General features: G+C 41.4%; 1 protein-coding gene across 1 annotated transcript in view; it reads right to left on the reverse strand.

Annotated features, from left to right (window-relative positions):
- Positions 1–23,148, reverse strand: part of NOX3 (NADPH oxidase 3) — a 65,126-nt gene that overhangs the window by 40,613 nt on the left and 1,365 nt on the right. Inside the window, exons 4-7 of the mRNA XM_064292613.1 lie at positions 21,918–22,002; positions 10,339–10,484; positions 7,422–7,603; positions 3,771–3,900 (exon numbers count right to left, since the gene is read on the reverse strand). Of these exons, the coding sequence (XP_064148683.1) occupies positions 3,771–3,900; positions 7,422–7,603; positions 10,339–10,484; positions 21,918–22,002 (543 nt within the window). The remainder of the gene's footprint in view (positions 1–3,770; positions 3,901–7,421; positions 7,604–10,338; positions 10,485–21,917; positions 22,003–23,148) is intronic.

Here is a 23,148-nt window from a genome sequence, read left to right on the forward strand (position 1 = left end):
TTGTTCTTTAAGAGGTTACTCAGGAAGAAGAATGTAAAGTATCAATCCTGGGCTGTATCTCAACTCTTCTTTATAAACAGTTCTAGTTGAACTACACTGTGATACTCTTGGAGTCCTCGGAAGTTAAGGAGCAAGGGAGAGATATGGCAAAAGGTGAATATTAAGACATTACCCTAATGGTGATGAACAGGACAGACAGGAGTGAAAAGACAAGAAGAGGCCACGCACCTGAGCAGCAGGGCACATGGCCAGGTGAAACCTGGACAGAGTCTTAGAAGACATTATTCTAGTGTTGGGGCTACCATCCTTCACTCTGTGCCTGTAGGCAAGTTTCATGGTCTTTTTTGTTCAAATTTTCTGTTTTATAAAATGAGAGAGTTGGAGAACATTATTATTTAGGTTTCCTACAAACTCCTGTCCTGGAAGAAGTACAGCCAGAATGCTCTTTAGAAGGGAGGATGGCGAGACTTCATCTCATATACTTTGGACATGTTGTTAGGAGGGACCTGTCCTTGGAGAAGGACATCATACTTGGTAAAGTAGTAGGCCAGTGAAAAAGAGGAAGACCCTCAACGAGATGGATTGACACAGTGGCTACAACAATGGGCTGAAATATAACAATGATTGTGAGGTTGGCGCAGGACCAGGCAGTGTTTTGTTCTGTTGTAATAGGGCCACTATGAGATGAAACTTACTCGACAGCCCCTAACAACAACAAGCTCTTAAATGCTTTGACTTTATTCTTAAAGAAAATTAGAATGTTGGAGATATGTACTTGTAGTTAGCAGATGAGAGCTGACAAAATGAAGCTGGGGAGAAAGCTAGAGATTCAGAGTGGGTGTTGTAGAGTATAAGAAAGAAGGGTCTCGGCCTCAGAGTTAGGCGCTCTGCTTTCTTGCTGTGTCTTTGCCTGGAATACCTGTCCTGACCATGGGAAAGAAATTGAAAACGCTTTGGCCTCAACTTCTCTATCTACTAAATAAAGGGGCAGAACCATTTAGTACCTAAGTTTCTTTAATGTTAAAATCTTCTGCATGGATTCTTAACCGTTATTTTTTCTTTTCCAAAAATACTGGAAAAAAAAATCACACTATGGTGACTATTTTATGATAGAAATAAAAACCATGTTGATTTAAAAGCAGCAGTAATCAAACTTGTTTCCTCCACTTTCCCTCCTGGTTTTTGATTCCAACCAGAAAATAGAACATGCAGGTTTTGATTTTATTTTATGTGCACGTTTATGAATGGCCTCTTTTTCTAGGCAACGAGATCTCCTGGGGCAGGGCCCACATCTCAGAATCCTGTGCAACACCAAGCACATAACCGCCACTTGGTGAAAGTTTACACGATTATCTCTACAGCAGTTCAAGCTTTCCTCTATACCACTAACATCACCCCCTAGTAATTAAAAAATATCAGCCTTATTATTTGTTGATATTGTAGTTAATGAATGCAAAATGAAATAAGGAGCTTCTTTGGCTAAAAAGGACCAGGCATAGATTGAGAATGGATTGCTTGAGCTTCTTCTGGAAACTGGAGTCTTGCATGTGTCTTTGAGTTTGGAGTAAGAAGGGAGAGTGAGAGAGTGGGGGCACCTGGAGGCTGCCAGGTGTGATTGGCTCCTTTGATCAGTTCAGTTTCTACGAGGTGATGTGCAAAGTATTCTCTGTCATAACGTCGGGAGCAGCATACCACAGAAGGTGGCTGGATAAAGGTGCCAAGAAAATGCACGCCATTAAGATAGGCACAGAGGAGAAGATGGAGTCACGCAAAGCCAGGGAGCTGTAGTGCAGCGAAGTGAGAAACCCTTCCGTGTCCTTGGGTGCCTTTCTGATTCAGTGTCTATGTGACATCAAATAGAATATTGTACCGCTCAGCCAAGCACTAACTGCACAGCCCACACAAGCTTCCAATCAGGACCCATTAAGAATAATGGGAAAGAGTGACAACGTGAGTTTGGGTGTGCAAGGAGGTGTAGCAGGGGATAGTTAACAGGGAGGTGGGTAGGTTGCCCCCTCTTAATGATAATGAATGTCAGCATCCGCTACTGGGAGCCGACTCTGGTCTGTATTCATGAGGTGTGGGAGAGTATTGATTTTTTTATGGAGACGCTGTAGCTGAAAATTTTAGCCTGGCATTCATGGCCCTCATTAACATGCAGGCTGGGTAGGGACGGCTGAGAGTGGAGTTTAAGATAGAGACAATCTATACTGGCCATTAAAAGAACCACAGTCTAATGGGCACACCTATTTCATTTCTTTCTGTTTTAAACATTCCTCCTTGCAGTTTTTCCCCTTAAAATCCAGCGCTTAATGTATTTGGGAGTTTAAAAAAGCCAATCACCTATATTCTTCATGTGTTGAACACTTAATTTCCTACACCCCCACCATTTTTTCTATACCGTTACCCCATTTTTTCTGATACAGATTTTTGGCACTTGTTTCCTTCTAGCCAAGTTGATTCTGACTCACTGTGACCCTATAGGACAGAACAGAACTGCCCCACAGGGTTTCCAAAGAGCGGCTGGTGGATTTGAACTGCTGACCTTTGGTTAGCAGCCGAGCTCTTAACCACTGCACCACTAGGGCTCCTCTAATCTGCAGCCTTCATTTTTTTTTGCTTCATGCCTCACCCATCTGCCCCATGGTTTGCACTGTTCCATGATCCCGGGGACCATTAAATAGGATTATCATTTCTACTTACCTATGCAACCAACTGTGATGATTACAGCACACTCAGTAAATGGTATTCTCAAGATCTGGTGGACATTCTCATCTCCTCTAATTAATTAAGTCTCTTGTTTGCTAACATTGTCATTATTGCAGTTATCAGAGCTTAATTAGAACAGGAAGTAAATGCACTTCACACCCAAATTTTGACCTAAAAATAGGATCCCCTTGGTATTTTCGATCACAAAAGTTGTTGGAAAAAAGGAGATATACTTTTGTAAAGAGGCCATCTTCTCACTGGGTTGTTATTATGGACTGAATTGTGTCTCCGAAAAATATGTATTGTAAACCCTAGCCTCTAGACCTGTTATAATCCCATTTGGGAATGAGTTTTCTTTGTTATGTTAATGAGTCAGTATTAGCATAGGCTGTGTCTTAAATCAGTCTCTTTCGAGATATAAAAAGAACAGATGGAGCAACCAGGCAAGCAGGCAGAAATGGGGGAAAGACAGATGCCACACCTTGTGAAGATGGCTGAGAAAAAGAACCCAGAAACCAGTGCTGTCGAGAAAAAGAAGCTTTCTGAAAAGAGATCAGGGTCTTCCCCCAGAGCTGAAAGAGAGAGAGAAAGCCTTCCCCTAGAGCTGGCACCCTGAATTTGAACTTCTAGCTTCCTAAACTTTGAAGGGATAAATCTTTGTTTGTTAAAGCTACACACTTGTGGTTATTTCTGTTGTAGCAGCACTAGGTAATTAAGACAGTTGTTGCTTAGCTTTGGTGTCAGAAGAGATGGTAGGAATTCTCGGGGTGGGAGAGGCAGGCTGGCAGGAGGTGCGGCAGCTGAGGAGGCTGAGAGAGCAGAGGGTGGTGAGCCCAGCAGCGGTCATGAAGCATAAGAAACCATTTCAAAACTGAACAGTGTTTTTGGCAGCTGACCTCTTTTCAAATGATCCCTAACTCCATCTCTCCATTAACACACTTAATAAAGAGTTGGCTCTGTCTGGCAGTGACATGGACTGTTCTTTTTTCAAGCGTATAAAAACTCTAGCTATTTTAACTTTGGGGGCAGTTGTTTTTAAAAGCTCCTGGGCTCATTCTTACCGATGGTTCCTTGCCAGAAAATTGAGGCACAGGGCACTGGGCAGCCGCCTCCCATTCGCCATAGTGGTCCCTACAGAAGGTGGTGTTGTGCTCGGATAGACTCTCAGGAGTTTGGCCTCGGACAATCCCGCTTGGCATTAAAAACAGACAAACAAAAATTTAAAATTGATTTTGTGCAGCCTTGTGACACCAGATATGTTCCTGAGCAGGCCCTGGAATGACACTTTGTCTTGGAATGGAGGCTGTCATTCATTTCCCTGAGCAACTTTAAAAATAACCATTTAAGAAGCTCTGGATAACTTTGAAGGTCCCAGAAAAGAAGTGCTCCTCTGTGGTATCCTCTGCTAAATGGAAAGCATCTGTATTAGAGAATTCATCATGAAGGGAAATTGTTTGAACACATCCTTTTGTAGACTGTTGAATTTAATTAGGTTACATCTCGCCCTGATTGCTGATTTGGGCTAATTGGCTAACTTTGTACTATTTGGATTCTTTTGCAGATTTGTTTAACTTCTCCCCTTCTTGGTTTGTTTCTGAGCCCTTAGAAGCTTGCAAGTAAAGAAGTCAGAAGTGCCAAGAACGATGGTCTTTTTTCCCCCAGTGTCCTGCAGCAGGCTTAGTGTTTTGACAGGGTCAAAGTAGGTCAAATGAGGTATATTTTAAAGACCGTATTGATAGATTTGAGAAGAAATGGAAGCTAGTCTTCATGGATGGGGCACTGGATCAAGAATCCCATAAATCTTGCTAAATTATTTTTGCCACAAACTACAGCACCTGCTGCCCTCTGACAAGTTGCTTTGGAACACGTTCCTTAGTTGACCCATTGGCCCATGGGGGATAATGCATAAAATGTTGAGATCGTGGAATCTGGAATCTCTGTTCTTAGGTGTTGATGAATAAAATATATGAATTGATTTTGAGAAACATGGTACTCATAGACTGGGACACTTTGGTGTCACATGGACTTCTCTCCTGGGTAGCCCTAGAGTAACACACCTCCCTTTGCATCTTAGAGAATGGGAGGAGGGAAGAGCGATGCCCTTGGAAACTGCCTGGAGAACTGACATCTTGGGCTTTTTCCAGTCTCTTTTATGGATGCCATCCAAATTTGATAACATCCCTTGGAGTTACATGGGCAAAGCTATCTGTAAATCTCCAATGAGCAAACGATGCCCTGCCATAGGAAGGGTGAATAATGAATGGGAACCAGAGGAGATGAATCCATAAGCCTTAACACCTTCATCCTCGGGTAACACTCCCTATGTCATCTATTCCACAGATGCAGTATCTTTTTAAATTTAAAAAAAATTTGTATGACTTTGTCTATGCCATCCCATAATAGGAAGATTAGTGTGCTTTAAGACATCTCAATAATCCTACTTTTACTTGGCATTTTGAATAGAATTTGCAAATTACTTTTGCTGTAAACAGTAACTGTAGAATACTTCAAGCTGAGAAGATTAAATGAGGCCCTTATTCCCAAATAAGCCTCTCAACTAGGTTAAAGTGACTAAAAATTTTCATCTTATGAAAGTTATTTGGATTTAAAAAAAAAAATGAAAAACCCTCCGTTGAAACACTACGCACTGAGATGCTCTCATGCTTATACAATGCACAGTGTTGGGGAGATGTGTTGATGGGGATACGTGGGTGCTTTTCATGAAGAGGACTTTCAGACATGCGCAGGTTCTGAAGAGCCTCTCTAGGGTACTGCAAAGGTAAACCATTCATGCATCTAAGAAGAATCCGCAGAAGAAAGTAGGACTGACAATCTCTGAGGCAGAACACGTTGGGACTACACACTATCCCCCCACTCCTCCAATATATACACACAGATACAGAAAGAAAGGGTGAGGATCACCCGGTCAGAAGATCCCACTGCAAATACTCTGACGCTGAAAGAGAATAGAAGGCGCTTAACTAGGCAGCAGCACATATTTCAACATTTACTGACTAGGTTATGGAGGATTAGCAGGGAGATGGGCAATCTTTTAGGGTCAAATGCCCCCACAGGACAATGCTTTCCTCTACAGTGCTGTGCTGAGATGGAAGGAGCGCCTAGTGCAGGGAAGAAGACCGGTAGAGGCAGTTGGCTTGCTGAGGGGTGAACCCTGAAGAGTGTCCATAGGGTCACGCGTGGGACCTGCAGTCACCATGTTGCATGGAGCTTCCGGGCCATGCAATCTCTACTTCCATGTGATTCTTCCTCCGGGGCTGTCATAAGCAGAGCCCACTTCGGTACCAGGACCACCCCCTCCCCACACTCAGCAGCTGCAATGATGCGAGAATGGTAGGACAAGGCAGGGGAGCTAGGACTCTGCTGATGGAGGAAAAGCCGCTGATAAGCCAAGCAGGACAACTGCAATGCCACCCGCCACATTCTTGCAGATGTCAAGGAATGCTTAATTCACAGCGGTGAAGATCTGTTCTTCAAGGGATTGTTAAGAGAGTAGGTTTGGTTGTCTGAAGATCAGCATCCTAGGTTTGCCTCTGTCATTGCTTCATCATGGGGCCTGGAGTGAATCAGTTAACTCTCTGAACATCTGCTTCCTCCTTGTGAAATGGGGAGAACAGCATCTTCTCTACTTTATGGAGCTGTTGGCGGGATCAAATTGATCATACATATGAATGTGCTTTGAAAAGTGTAAGATGGAAAGAAATGGTGCCAATTTGTGAAATGATTAATACAGGGCAAATCCATTCGTAGTGCTTTGTTAGTTGATCCAGGGCCATTTTAATAAAATGTAAAGAGTTAAAAATATTATATTTGAGGGTTCTTTTTTACTTCAGGTGGAGTCTCCAAGTGATGCATATGGTTAATGAGCTTAGCTGGTAGCCAAAAGGTTAGAGGTTTGAGTCCACCTAGGGGCTCCTCAGAAGGAAGCCCTAGCGATCTACTTCTGAAAAATCAGCCATTTAAACCCTACGGAGCACAGTTCTGACACACATGGAGGTGCCAGGAGTTGGAGTCGACTCAAAAACAACTGGTATTGGTAAACTTCAGGTGCCACTCTAGCCTCCTGATGCCTGGAATAATGGAATTAGACAGGCGCTGAATGCCAGAACACCCTGTTATGGAACGCCTGAGCAACAAACAAACAAAAATCCTAGAGGTCAATCTGATCCAACCCTCCCAGATGGTGAAACTGAAACCCAGAGAACATGAGAGGCCTGCCTAGGAACACACTGATGACCAGATGATCTGGACCCTGGGTCAGCCTGCCATCTCCCACTGTTTCCTCCATCACCCTGGTCTGGCTAAGCAGAAGTGAAACCTGGGTGTCAAAAATAGATACCTGGGCCCTAGACGAATCCCACATAAATTGAATTGCAGAAACAGGTTGTGAATGAAACACAGATCTACTGTCATCTAGTCTTCATTAGAATTCCTGACTTATGAACATGTCATGACTCACCAAACAAGTCAGCTAGGAAAAATAAATGCAATACTTCATCACCTGTGTAGCTTATTTTCCGTGTTGCTAAAAAAAAAAAAAAAAAAAAGTTAGGCACAGTGAATGTGCTTTTTCACACATCATATGTGTCCTTTGTCACTGCATGTCATGCTACTCCATGAAAAGCACTTTCAGAGATTCTTTTGAGGTTTGTAGAGAGAGGAATCTTATACATTGTGCATAGTATGGGACTTACCCTGCCCCATGGACAGCCAGACTGATAAAGAAGATGATGAAAACATGGTGTGTGTACCAGAACAACTCATAGGAGATTTGTCTGATGAACTCAGTTGAAGAGGTCATGATCAGGATTAAAGCCAGAGAGAGCACCAGGCCAGTTACACCTGCTATTGTAGTTAGCAGCTCAGTAGTTATGTTCTAAAAAAAAAAAAAAACACCATGACGTTAATACCTTAGTTACATTTTTCCCTTTTAGGATCAATACTTGAGAGTCCAACCAGGGAGCAACTTAAAATGTTTTCATCAGAAGTGTATTAGCCTTAACGAGGAATCCAGTGCAGCTCAGGAAGTGAACATCTTTCTCCTTCTTTTGTCCTCCATCTTATGCTGGACATTAAACAAAACAAAACAAATCCAGTTGCTGCTGAGTTGATTCTAAGTCATGGTGACCCCATGTGTGCAGAATTGAACTGCACTCCATAGGGTTTTCAAGGATATGACCTTTTGGAAGCAGATCGCCAGGCCTTTATTCTGAAGTGCCTCTGGGTGGGTTCGAACCACCAACCTTTTCGTTAGTAGATGAGCACTTAACTGTTGGTGCCACCCAGGGACTGCACAGTAGCTTTGCTCAAATTTTATAAAATACCATTTCATTAATGACATATTTTTCACTCATATAAAGCAATTTTCATGTCAAACTTATATTGCACCAAAATTTGGAAAAGTGCATTTGAAAGTAAAAGACTGCAAAATAAATCTGAGTTTTAAGATTTTAATATTTAAAACCAAACTATGGATCACCACGCTTAATTGCGTCTTGACATTAATGAGAACTTTTTTGGAGCGGTCCCTTAGAGGCATCCCTAATAAAGCCGCTGCGTATTCTCCTCCTCCGGTAGATATCCCTTGCTCTTGCTTTTTAATTGGAAGGGCCATGACTTGCATTTCTTTCCCCTCACCCCAGGAGGCCTGGGACGAAGTCTCCTAAATCCTCGGTGATCAATAAAGGTACAACTATTCTTACCTGGTGGGCACTGCCAAAATGCCAGCGTTCTGACCTGGGAGAGGAGCAGATAGTTACACAGCCTTTCAGATGATGAATCTCAAAGCATTTTGTTTTTTATTGTGAGTTCCCTGTATCCTTGCCAAGTCATTAGTATTCAGACATAGTGTTATCCTTGTTGAGACGACCATGAGCTCAGTAAACTCACATTAGATCTTTTGTCAGTAAAAGCTCATTAATTTGGGCTGCTTTGAGATCTCCAAGAAATCTGGACAGGGATTTCTCCATTATTTATTTATTTTCCTTCATGAGCAAACAGTAGAAATAAAACTGAAAGGGGTATGTCTAAAACATTTCAATGATTTTTTTTTTTCCTAGCATACTCAGGCATTTTAGAAATCCTGTTACATCATATGGTGTGCTAATTTCAAGTCATTCTTCTTTGCTTATTAAAGCAAATTCCCACTTAAACTTTTTCTTGCAACACATTTATAGACTGATTTGAACTGCAATGAATCGTCTAAAGTCATCCCACTGTATCTCTTTAGGAAACAGCCCATAATGTACACCTTGTGCTATTGATACTCATCTTTCTCCAAAGGCCCCAAATTAGAGGCTTTCCCGAACTTAATTAGTGCTTTACATAGTATATTGCTTCTGAAAATTTCAAATAACTATATTGGGAGTAGCTTAATCATCTTTTTAAACTGCTTTAAAAGAGGGAGGTATCACATACTACTTATTATATGGTCTCTTCAAAATGTTGGGATTCATTGTTGGGCATGTGTAGCAATGAACTTTCCAGAGCTGTAGTAGAAAAGAGAATTAACTCCAGTAAGAGCCCAGACAAATGCTGCAGTTCAACTGAGGGACGCCAAAGGCGTGTCTGTGTGCCGAAGCATCTGTAGTTTTGACTTATAGCTCTTACTTTTGTGCTTCTCATTGTCATTAGCTAGGAAAAGGTAGCTCTGCTTGATCAACGGTCTGAAATTGAAAATCATCTTAGGATAATTAAGAAATATGACATGGAAGAATTTCCCAGAGACTTTGCATTTTTTTGCTTACTCAGACCTCAAATGGCAAAATGGCTACTTAAAGACAATTGCCCAGATGGTAATGGAGAGATCTCCATTTCTGGAGCATGTTGCCTTACGTCACTTTTTGGACAATATAGACTTTTTAATAGTGGTCAACTGGTCAACATGCTGGATGCATATTCCAATATGGTAGCAAGTGGCAAAAGGATTAGATCAACCACAAAGAAAGAGGTAGAATGGGGGTAGATTAAGGGAGGGAGGATGTATTCATCTCAAAGTGGATTGCTGTGGCTACATTTTTGGTTTTCTCTTTGTTCCCCACGAGTGTTGCCACGCTGTGCACCCGTTTATTCAGCATCAATGATGTAACTGGTCAGGGAGGCCTCTTTAGGAAATTAGCTGCTTCACCCATATCTGATTTGGCAAACCAGCTCTTTAAATGTAGTGCAAATATGAGGGATAGGAGAAGAGATCCAAAAAACAATTTGCAAATTGAAAATGAAGACATCAATTTATAATCCCCGGATTTAGATGGCACTTCACCTTCTTTATGAGTCTAGCATCAGCAAAAACAACTCTCTAATCACAAGCAGCTTTTAAATACTAGGGCTTTAACAGGTTTACTGCATTTCCTGTTTAAGGGTACTTATTTATTTATTTCTGTATAAACTAATTAAGCGGCATGTTTTCCTTTTTGCTCATAACCTCTTAGCAACATTACAGTAGAAAAAGTCACTTGTTAAAAAAAGGTAGAATAGATGCTAACATTTAGCAGAAACTTCTCTCACATTCTTTCATAAAAAGCCTTTGAAATCTAGTGTTCCTGGTAAAGAGATCTAAAAAGGAAAGGTTTTCAGATGAGAAAATCTAGGTGGCATGTGTGGAAGACTCACCGTGCTAAAGGTCCGGATGGGGTTAAGGTAGCTCTCATTTGGGGTGCTGCCAAGTTTGGAGAGAGCGGCCGGAAGTCCCTCTGCATCCGGGGATTGGCTCCAGTGGTAGCGCTCCAGGTTGAACAAATGCGCCACAACGTGGATGGCTGTGCATGGGGAGATGGCATTGTTCATGCACCATATGGATTTCTTTCTTTGTGGTTACTCAAAATATCTCTATGGCCAAGCTTCTCTGTCCTGGTTTTTTGCAATATCTAAAGAAAAATGATTTATTTGTGCATCTTTCCTGTCTTGAATGGAGTGAATACTTCTGAAGATATTGCATGATTCATCACATTAATTTTAGTTATATTAAGAAATAAAATAAGTCTGAATTCACTATAATTTAATCATAAACATATGGCCCTTAAGGAAATGGAATAGTTATTATAATATCACATTACTACTGTATTCTTACACAGATAATGAGCTCCTTCTGTATTTGTGTAGCCAACTGCACCCTACCCCCTGAGAGATATTTTCCTAAGCGAGCTATGCCAATTTTTTTTTTACCTACATGTTGCCGTAAAAAAAATTAGCATAGTGCACACGGAAATATCTGGGGCAGTTGTGGGGGCAGGGGGAGGGCACGGTTGGCAAACAAACGTAGAAAGTATGCATTATATGTGTAAAAATACAGTATATACTTATAGCTGTATCTATATCTGGAATACATGGAGTCATTAGATTAAAAAGTATTGGTCAACATTCATCCACTTCAAGATGTAGCATATGATCGGGAACTGATGGTACTGAAGGAAGAAGTCCAAGCTGCACTGAAGGCCCTGGTAAAAAACGAGGCTCCAGGAATTGACGAAATATCAATTGAGATGTTTCAACAAATGGATGCAGTGCTGGAAGTACTCACTTCTCTATGCCAAGAAATTTGGAAGACAGCTACCTGGCCAACTGACTGGAAGAGATCCATATTTATGCCTATCCCCAAGAAAGATGATCCAACTAAACGTAGAAATTATAGAACAATATCATTAATATCACATGCAAGCAAAATTTTGCTGAAAGATCATTCAAAAGTGGCTGCAGCAGTATATCAGCAGGGAACTGCCAGAAATTCAGGCTGGATTCAGAAGAGGACGTGGAACCAGGGAAATCATTGCTGATGTCAGATGGATTCTGGCTGAAAGCAGAGAATACCAGAAGGAAGTTTACCTGTGTTTTATTGACTATGCAAAAGCATTTGACTGTGTGAATCATAACAAATTATAGGTAACATTGCAAAGAATGGGAATTCCAGAACACTTAATTGTGCTCATGAGGAACCCGTACATAGATAAAGAGGCAGTTGTTTGGACAGAACAAGGAGATTCATCGTAGTCTAAAGTCAAGAAAGGTGCATGTCAGGGTTGTATGTATTCTTTCACCACACCTATTCAATCTGTATGCTGAGCAAATAATCCTAGAACCTGGAATATATGAAGAAGAATGGGGCATCAGGATTGGAGGAAGATTAAATAACAACCCGTGTTATACAGATGCCATGGCCTTGCTTGCTGAATGTCACGAGAACTTGAAGCACTTGCTGACGAAGACCAAAGACCACAGCCTTCAGTATGGATTACACCTCAACCTAAAGAAAACAAAAATCCTCACAACTGGACCAATAAGCAACATTATGATAAACAGAGAAAAGATTGAAGTTGTCAAGGATTTCATATTACTTGGATCTACTGTCAACACCCTTGGAAGCAGCAGTCAAGAAATCAAAAGACGCATTGCATTGGGTAAATCTGCCACAAAGGACCTCTTTAAAGTGTTGAGAAGCAAAGATGTCACCTTGAAGACTAAGGTGTGCCTGACCCAAGCCATGGTATTTTCAATCCATCATATGTATGCGAAAGCTGGACAATGAATAAGGAAGACCAAAGAAGAATTGACACCTTTGAATTGTGGTGTTGGTGAAGACTACCAAAAGAATGAACAAGTCTGTCTTGGAAGAAGTCCAACCAGAATGCTCCTTAGAAGCAAGAAAGGCGAGAATGTGTCTTACATACTTCGGACATATCAGAAGGGATCAGTCCCTGGAGAAGGACATCATGCTTGTTAAAGAACAGTGACAGCAGAAAAGAGCAAGACCCTCAAAGAGATGGATTGACACAGTGGCTGCAACAATGGGCTCAAGCATAACAAGGATTGTGAGCGTGGCGAGGGACTGGGCAGTGTTTCATACTGTGGTACATAGGGTCACTATGAGTCGGAACTGACTGGATGGCATCTAACAACAACATATCTATATCCACATCCAAACCGAAAACTTGTTGCTGTCAAGTTGATTCTGACACATAGTGACCCTATATCTATATTTATATCTGTAGATCATATAGATAATATTAACTTTTTTCCTAAAAAGTTAGAAATCATTATTCTGGTATCCTGTTTATAATGTACACTGATATATGTGTAGAGACTTATACATATACATATTGTTGTTGTTTAATGCCTTCGAGTGGATTCAGACTCTTAGTGACCCCATGTGACAGAGGAGAACTTCCCTACAGGGTTTTCTAGGCTGTAATCTTTATGAGAGCAGATTGCCAGGTGTTTCTCCCATGGAGACATTGGGTGAGTTCAAACTGCCAACCTTTCAGTTAGGCGCCGAACACTTAACCATTGTGCCATGAGGGCTCCTTTGTGTACACATACCCACATAGACACATACACACATATATTTGCATGTGTTATCCCTAATGGATTGAGAAAAGCCAGTATTTATGGAACTAGATCTTTCTGTATATTCTTAAGAAGAAAACTGTGTATTCTAAATCTGGGTATTGGCTAAGTCTAAATTCTAAATGAAGGGAACAAGCTCAGAGACACAGCACCGTCTGGCCTGAGCATTTTGTGTCTGATGCTGTTCTTTCCTGGCTTGTGAAATCCATGGGGGAAGCCAGCCATCACAACCCGACACCTACATACTGAAGCTTTTCCTGCAAAAGGAACCCAAGCTGGGTGGCCTGTTGATACCTGCCACTGGGATCAGATTCAAGAATGAAGTAAGAAAATATTACCAGGGTATAGATAATATCTCAGGTGATTTTTTTTTTTCCCTGCACCCAGAGTGAGAACTAGGAGGACCTACTAGTATTATAAAATCAGTGCAAGTTAGAAGGCGCCCTGGTGCTACAGTGGTTAAGCCCTTAACTGTTAACCAAAAGGTTTGTGGTTAGAACCCACCAGCTGCTCTGTGGCAGAAAGATGTAGCAGTCTGCTTCCATAAAGATTACAGCCTTGGGAACCCTATTGGGCAATTCTACTTTGTCCTATAGGGTTGCTATGAGTGGGAATTGACTCAGAGGCAATGGGTCATACAAGTTGTGTGAGCATTCTGGGGTTCTCTATGGCTTCACATTGTGGGTTGGTTATGGGGGAGCGAGTGAAAAAGGAACAGAAGAGGCTTCTGAGAATATTGGTGTCACTTTGGACCCTGTGGGGTAGGAGCAGATTTATTTAGACATGCCATCTGCTGTTCAGCCTCTTCTCTTTGTCACCTGAGTTCCTTCAATCAGAGCCACTCCCTTTTCCACCTTGCAAACTTCTACTCATGCTTTAAGACCCAACTCAAAAGTTGTGTTTTCTTTCACGCTTTCTTCAATTCCAATTCCAGAGCTACAAATAACACTTTGATTATAGCATCTCCCAAACATTACTGTTATGAATATTTATTTATACTTATGCTCCCCAATGGGTTTGACTCCTCAAGACTAATTAATCATTGATGCCTCGGCACCTAGTACATTGCTTAAAAAAAAAAAAACACAAAACCCAAAGCCACTGCCTTTGAGTTGATTCCAACTCATAGAAGCCCTATAGGACAGAGTAGAACTGGCCCATAGGGTTTCCAAGGCTATAAATCTTTATGAAAGTAGTTTCCACATCTTTCTCCCATGGAGCAACTGGTGGGTACAAAGTGCTGACCTCTCGGTTAGCAGGCACATTGTTTAGGAGCAGTAAATAATCATTACTTGTCGAAAAACAGTAAGATTACAGAAAGGGAGAAAGGGTAAAGAAAGGGACAGAGAATCTATCTATAGACCTATAGCATGTGACATTGATGGAGTTTTTTCTCTTCTGATATTTATCTTTCACACTTTTTTTCAGCCTTTAAGTTGAAAACCAAGTCACATATTCTTTTGGCTGAGGCTCACCTAAGACGGCACAACACGTGATAATGATTCTGAGGCTCTGACGTTTACTATGTGCTTTGGCGTTAGTGAGTTAGCACCAAGACGCGGGTGCGTTTCCTCCTGGAGGGCGCTTTGTCAATGTACCGGCCATACCAATGGAGGGGGCTGCCTGGTTTCAAGTCTCAGGATCCACCAGGCTGAAGAAGTCCATCCAGCAGCAGTCTCTTCCAATATGTTGTACATAAAACGGGAACCATTTTCTGAACTGAATGTAAACCTTGTCCAATGTTCTTAGTCGCTATTTTCTGATAATTAACTCAAAGTTTTGAAAAATAGGCAAAAGTTCTCTCAGCTGACACATGTGGAATATTTACTGTATACCAAACACCATTGTAAACAATCTAGACGTATTATTTAACTCCCAGGTATTAGTCTTTTACCCATTTTACAGACCAGGATTCAAAAAGTGAAGGGATTTATAGCGTATTAATGGCAAAAAAAAAAAAAAAAAAGTGGGATAAATACATGTTTGTCTGACTTCAGGTCTCCAGCTTTTAACTTCTGAGCTGGATTGCTTCTTTTCAGTAATTAGTAATTATTATTACTGCTTACTCAAAACTGGTTTCTCCTATGGGCAGAGGTAAAACTCTTCCAATGGCTCACTTGGTGTCTTTAATTTAGAGTCACAGCCTGTTTCAAAGGCTTATGACTGCTCACCACCTTTGGAGTCCTCATAGCATAAAGGCTCTGTTTTTATTTAACCGTTTTACCTCACTCTTCTGTTTTTTGATTCCTCCTCCATAATAGACTAGACAGTTAGTGGAGCTTCCATCCATTTTGCAGAAATAGGAACTGACTTCAGATCAAATTAAGTGACTTACTTGCTTTTACATAATAAACATGTGAATGTCAGAAAGGGAATATAGACTGAATTTTGTGCCTTGTGTAGTCTATACTCTGTAATACTTTTCTCCCACGTAATGAGTTGTTGACCATAATCTATGGTCTATTAGAATCCTTTCCACCTAAGGATTTGACACTGTTAAACTACATTCAAGTTTGTTTATTGAACGAGCAAAGGTACTGAACGATTTATCTATTCCTATTACCATTTTTTTTTTTTTATTACCAGGTCTTTCATAGCAGATCTGAAAAAATTAATCAAGCAGTGTAACAAAGCCCAAAATGCTTTTCAAGAGTTAGCTCCTGGGAGAATATGTTGGAAACTCTTTTCTCTAGCTTTTTTTTCATAGATTTTAAAATTTATGTTTAAAGTGTTCCTTTGCTCCAGCTACCATCATTTTGTTTTCTTTTCACAAGGTAGTAGTAAAAAATGAAATCTTTTATTTATCTTAGGAATTCCGAGAGAGAGAACTGCTTGTGCCCGTTTTGTGTGTCTAAACTTTTTATTTTTCTCTTAGACCTGATCCTAAATGTGTGTGATCTTGGCTCAAAATTAAAGGTGTCCCAGCTACCAAATCCAGAACTGTTGGAACTTGACAGCTACAAGGAGGTTTTTTTTTTTTTTTCAGGAGTTATATTTTCTATTATTTTTGTTCTTTTTCAGGCGTTATATTTTCTATTATTTCCTTTATGCATTTTAGTTGTTTTAATATGAATAGCGATGCTGTCTGAGTTCATGGTGATAACTGCTTCAAATGTGCAATAGAATAGTGATATGATTTTATTTTCCCTCTCTTAGTCATCAATATAATTTCATGTTATTAGATGTGATATTCGTATGCAGTAGGAAAAATACTAAAAAGGCTGCCTCTCATTTACTTAACTTCTTTCAGCCTCCTTTTTCTCATCTGTGAAATGGGCTGATTAGACTAAACTACCTGTTACCTAAGCTCCCTTCCAGCTGCATGTCTTCCTCTGTAGTTAACTGGGAACAATGATCATGTAAAAGAGATCTGTAGACCAAAAGGAAAGTAATGCAAACATGAAACTCATGTTTTAATATGTTTTCAATATCAAAACACTGGCTAAGGCAACTCTGAAGCCTGGTGAGAAATCCAATGCTATCAGATATGCAAGGGAGCTCTTCCTGGTGTCTTCTGTGCACTTTCTATGGCACCCATGGCTGTGCCTTTACAACAGCACAAGGAACACGTGTCCACGACCTGCCCAAGCATGCCAGACTCAAAGACGCTCTAACTGTATCTGTCCACAGTTTCATTTTCTCAGCAAAGTACTTTTATAGTTAAAACACGGCAGCGATCTTGGTCCCACCGTACATGCACAGTTAATTGGTGTGGGAACCTCTGAGTTCAAATAAGGAGCTTTTATTGAAGAGTGAAAAAAAAAAAATCATACAGGCTACAATTAGAGCCAGCAGCCCTGAGAAAGTTCCTTTCTTTTCTTTCCCTTTTTCTGGAGATCAAAGGGAACAAAATTGAGAGAGAATCTTGGATGCATGGTCAGTTCTTGCTATCTTTCTGCCTGCCCGTCAGTGATAACAGTCATTTTAGAGTTATCACCTCCTAATTAAGCAGACTTTAGAAATAAGGATCCAGGGGCCAGTGCTGGCTGGGATTCTGCAGCCAGAATCTGCCCTGAACATTCACATTTGTGGTCTGGTTTCTGCAGGAATGCGTGTTGACTCTGGCTCCTGTCTCTGTACTCACCGTTGTTGTTAGCTGCCATCTAGTTAGCTCTGACTCATGGCGACTTTGTGTCTAAAAGAACAAAACATTGCCCAGTCCTGCACCATTATCATGATTGTTGGTATGTGTGAGCCCGTTTTTGTGGCCATTGTGTCAGTCCATTTCATGGAAGGTTTTTAAATCACATTAAATCATGTTAGGCAGGACCAGGAGCCTTCTTGGAGCTTCTAGTGCCACTAGCAGAAACATCTCAGTAGCAATTCTTTAAAAAAAGAAAGAAACCTGTTGCCATTGAGTCAATTCCAACTCACGGCAACCCCATGTGCTACTGTGCTCCATAAGGTTTTCTTGGCCAAAATCTTTACAGAAGCCAATCACCAGGCCTTTCTTCTGCGATGCTGCTGGGTAGATTTGAACTGCCAACCATTAGGTTAGCAGTTGAGTGCAACCCATTTGAACCACCAGGGAGCAATTATTTAGGGGTTAAATTTTGACTTGCCTCGGGCTGTTCTCTATTGTGGAGCCTCCAAAACCTTTTTTTTTTTTCCCCCAGTGACCTTATTCTGAGCTCTCTCCTCTCAACCTACCCTTGTTATGTTTATTGAGGTTTACAAACTAATTTTAGCAACTCTGGAGGAGCTGCTGTGGGGTAATTGTTCAACATAGAGGCCGGCAGCTGTGGAATCTGCTGGAAAGAGATGGCTGGGTCACTATTTACAGCCCCCTTTGAAGGAGAAGCCCAAACTCAAAGTACTATTCAATTGGAAAGGTCTTCAAGGTCTACTGTGGACCAGGGAGTCCAGAAAGATCCGCATTAATAAGAAGGGAGAGGCTGTGAAACTATGATTTTTATACCAGTGGGGTTATAGGTCCCTGAAAATGATTTATTAGTGGTCGAAGAATGCTCCAGCAGTTCTTATCATAGGCAGGCAAGCAGGAAGGCAGGAAGCCAAGAGAAGAAGAGTTCCTGTCACTGCATTTTCAATGATGCCCTTGATTATAGATACCATTCTTGTGTCTCTTTCCCTCCTTCCCCCAGCCTCCTTCCACCAGTCTCTAATTACATCCTTTAATGATTTGGCCAATTAAAGCCTGCAGTTCAACTTATAGGGGAACGGATGAGAAATTAGAGGTTGGCACGCAAACTTCGATGTGGGTGCACTTCTTCTAAGGTTACACACCTCTATTAAGCCAGTCGGCGATTTGAAAAGCAGCATAATGGCCGATGCTAATAAAACCAAGCACAGAGACACTTTCAGCTGCTCACAAGTGAATACAACAGAAGGACAAAATGTGAAAAGCAGAGGTATAGCTCTGAAACCAGGGCTTAGCATTTTTTTCCCCTAAAAGCGCAGTTGCCAGCCACGTTTCTTCGTTAATGTGAAATGTAATAATTGCTTTGTCAGGGTTTGGAAGAAACGGAGAGCTTCCTCCCATCCTCCTGCCATTGCCCTGAAGGAGACAACTGCAGGGCTGCTGGTTGCCATGGCGGTGAGGAATGAGCTGTGCCTTGCTGTCAAATGCAGCCCGACCCTGCTGGGGGAGCCCCTGGAGATGGGGGGGAGCCCAGTAAAGCAGCGGAGCTCCAGCTGAAGGGGCCTGGAGAGAAGCATTGATTCTCTCCAGGGGTGTGTGGGGGGAGAGGGAGAAAGAACAGCTCCCAATTTTCTGTTGTGCAGCAGGAAGTGAGTTTATTATTTCGGGTGATTGGCGTTGTTTGTAACCTCCTCACCCGTCACCCCGCTATTTTGTATCTACCCCAAACTGTTCACAGTTCCCTCATCAACTTACGTACCTCATGTCTTGTACCTTTTCTGGTAATTCCTTCAACTTTTTTTTTTGCCTCCTGGTCAGTTCCCACTCATCTTCAGATCTGGCCACATTTGTTGAGGACCTACTGTGTGCCAGAGTCCCTGGGTGGTCCAAATGCTTAAAGCCCTCAGCTGCTAATTGAAAGGCTGGAGGTTTGAGTCCATCCAGAGGCACTTTGGAAGAAAGGCCTGACAATCTACTGGCAAAAAAAGCAGTCATTGGAAACCCTGTGGAGCACAGTTCTACTCTGACACACATGGGCTTGCGTGAGTCGGAGTTAAGTTGATGGCAACTCGTATTATGTGCCAAGATGAACCAGGGAAGCCCAGGTAAATAAGGCCCAATCTCAGCCCTTGAGGAGATCAGAGTCTGCAGAAGTTCACTGTGTTGCAGGAAGTGTGACCTTAGACCTAGAGATAAGGAGGGCTGACATCCCAGGTCTGGCAGGGTCAGGGTGGGGTGAACCAGGGAATGAGTCCTGAATATGGCAATGCCTTGCCCAGAGAGAATAGTGAAGAAGGAGAGGAAGAACATTCCAGGCAAAGGGAGTAATATAAGCAAAGGCACAGAACACTCAGGGACTACCAGTAGCTAGTAGTCCCGGGGTAGTGTAAGCTATTAATGCATTCAACTACTAACAGAAAGGTTGGTGGTTCGACTCCACCCAGAAGTGCGTTGGAAGAGAGGCTTGGAGATCTATTTCTAAAAACAAGCCATTGAAAACCCTATGGAACATAGTACTACTCTGACACTCACAGGGAATCAACTGACAGCAACTGGTCAGCCAGTAGCTGGGCACTGCCTGAGGGTAAAAGCAAGGGGTTGTGGCAAGAGATGAGACTGGAGCAGTAGGCAGGGGCTGGATCAGTGGAGCCTATTGGCCATGCTAAGGAGTTTGGATTCCATTCTATTTGTGGTAGCAGCAAGGAAATGACCTTGTTTCTACAGATTTCCAAGTAGGTCCAGTCCTGACATCTAATCCGAATTTACCATTGAGATGAACAACTTGTTTTAATCCCACAGAGGAAAGGGGATAGCTAATTTATCTAAGATTAACAACCTATTAGTATCAGAGGTATAAAATAATTTGTCATCTGAGTCTAGTCAACTGCTGCCCACACTGAATTCTACTCCATTCCCCAAACACCATGGACTATACTACTTTCAGAAGGTGATAGCACCCATTATAGTATTTTGCACATAGGAGACATTCAGTGCAGGTTACTGGTGTATTTTACACTGCTGGCCTATTATATGTAAAGAAATGTGCATACCCAAGTGTTTAAGGACAAAACTTTTCCACAACACATATTTTCCTTCGTTTCTTTGCTTCCTTTTCTGACATGTTTTGGTTGCTTTGCACTCCCTCCCACCTAGCCTTTTGTCTGTAATATCTTTTTTATCTTTCTCTTAGAATCCAGTTCTGCCTTAAAGTTATTGCATAATGATAATACCCTTTCTGCTACTTTACCGTTTTATACATATTCCCTTTTATGCAAGAAATAAGGATTTTTAAGGCTGAAAAGGAAGCCCAGAGATGCCTACAAATTCCTCTCTGATGAACCTACCAAGTAGCAATCTGGGCTTTATTTGGATTGTACTCTCAGGGGACTTTCATTCTAATTTTAGATAATTTTCTATGTCTGGAAAAGTCTTCCGTGTGTAAGTTGATTTCTCCTTCCCTGGGTCTTCGCTCCTTCAAGCATTCACTCATTCACAAAGGTTATTGACATCTATGTGCGCTCAGTGTTACTGTAGACCCCGGCATACAGAGATGAATGAGCCTTGTTCTTTGTCCTCCATCCCTTAGCTGGCTTTCTTCAGAACATGCTGTCTTTTTGCCCTTACTTCTTAACAACCCACTAGGACTGTCTGCAAAGCATTTCCAAGGTTGGTTTAGTCTGGTGTTGAAGGCAGTCAGTGGGGAGAATCTTCCCCTCCTGTCTCACTGCACACCCCAAGTTGTGTTAATTGACACTCAGGCACCGTCTGTCTTGTCTTGTTGCTTAATTAAATTCACATTTGTTTTGAATGTTCCTTTTACTCTATTTTTTTATGCATGAGAGAATAAAAACAAATGAGGAAAACATTTTATAGTTAAATTAGTTTGAGGGAAACAGTCCTGAATCATAACTCTTTATCGTTCCAATAGCCTTTGATTTCAATGCCTTTGTTTCCCAACAAAACCACAAAGCAGTTGATTATTGTCCCTCTTCTTTTCTTCCTCAACGAGTTTAACCTTGATCTCTGACACTAATTTCTAGTGCCTTTCTCTTGAATTAGAAATATCATGGTGATAATATTTTATAAACCTATAGTGCTTTGGAGCCCCAGTGGCGTAGTTGTTAAGAGCTCAGCTGCCAAACAAAAGGTCAGCAGTTCAAATCCACCAGCCGCTCCTTGGGAGCCCTATGGGGGGGTTCTACTCTGTCCTATAGTGTCGCTATGAGTCGGCTCGAACTCAATGGCACTTAACAATAACAACAACATAGTCCTTTATATCTTTTCATGATTCTTTTCTATCCCCTCTTTCAATACTATTCAGAACCTTGTTTATATGACCTTTCTTTCTTTTTTCTTTGTACTTCCCATGATACCATTGGGTAGTCATTATCATACAACTGTGAATGAGATTTGAGCATAGGTCAGTTTTATATCCTGTATGAATCATAATGAATAACAAAGCGTACATTCTGAAGTAGGCATTTATCATTGTAATATCAACAGGCCTAATTATTCAAAAATGAACATGAAGGTTCATCAACTTTTCCTTGTCAAATTGGGGGCTTGGTAGGGGAAAACCACGTGAGGAGAAAATTAGTAAAAAATCTGTTTATGTAAGGCTTATGCAGTCAGATGGGAGGCAAGGATTTCTCTTATCTAAGGGTGAGTCTTTTCAGAGGGGATTAAAACAAAACCAGAGAATTGAGGATGAGATGTTGTAAAATCCATCAGGCAATTAATAGTAAGCACTTACTTGCATTAACAGCTATCCCATAGGCAACAAGTTTGTGGAATTTGAGGTTTTTGTCTAATTGTCTACTCCATAGGCCTTGGCAACACTAGAGAGACAAAAAAAAAAAAAAAAAAGAAAAAAAGCTAACTGGGGAAGGTGTCCTAGTGGTGACAGTGTCACGGCAGTGTCCTGATAGCAAGGCTCAGGTGGGGCTATATAACAAAGCTAATCAACAACCAGATTCATTGCTGTCAAGTCAATTCTAACTCATGACAAACCTAGAGGACAGAGTAGAAAACCCACAGGGTTTCCAAGGCTGTAATCTTTACGGGAACAGACTGCCACATCTTTCTACTGTGGAGAAGCTAGCGGGTTTGAACTGCCAACCTTTTGGTTAGCAGCAGAGCATTCAACCACTGCATCACTAGGGCTCCTTGGTGACAAAGCTAGTGGCTCATTAATCAAACAGGTGAAAACAAAGGTTATCAGCCGCTTTGTTGAAGTTTCAACTCAATAAAAGTAATCGAATTAGTACTATAACTCAGAACTTTTGAATAACTCTGCCGATATTTATGCTTCAGTTTTTTATTCAGAAAAGGGAGGTGATAAACATCCTCCTCCTCCTCCATGTGGTTTAAGTAGTCAATAAATTATTCCTTCTTAGACAAAGAAGCCCATTCTATGCATCTATGGAATCATGGGACGGTGCCAATGGTTAGCCTGCCTGGCTGTTAACTGCAAGTGGATCACCTGGCAATCTGCTTCCAGAAAAATCAGCCATCAAAAACCCTATGGAGCACAGTTAGTTCTCTTCTGAAACACATGGGCACACCATGAGTTGGAATCAACTTAATGACAGCTGGTTTATATGCATCTATACCTATATATTCATCAAATTAGGGTGATGGTTATGTAATAAATTACTTCTTCTAGTAATGGTTATTGAAGGTCTCATTTTCTGTACAGGGTGTTACCCTCTTTAGCAGGAAACAAAGGTAAGAGCCCAACACAGTGAACTCAGTATGATAGGGTATTTCTGGTAGAGGTCAAAATCCCCATAGACGTACTATGGATGTGCTTTCTGGCTACTCAGAGAGGAGTTCCTTTAGTGGCATTTGGCACTTGTCTTCTTTCAATCATAAATGGTAACAATTCAAGCTGTTATAATACTTCCATCTCTGTGAGTCAGGTCCATTTTATCAGCCCGATTTTTCAGATGGAGCAAATTCATCAGGGAAAGGTTGAATCGTGA

This window comes from Loxodonta africana, chromosome 1, assembly GCF_030014295.1.
Source record: "Loxodonta africana isolate mLoxAfr1 chromosome 1, mLoxAfr1.hap2, whole genome shotgun sequence".
Taxonomy (NCBI): Eukaryota; Metazoa; Chordata; class Mammalia; order Proboscidea; family Elephantidae; genus Loxodonta; species Loxodonta africana.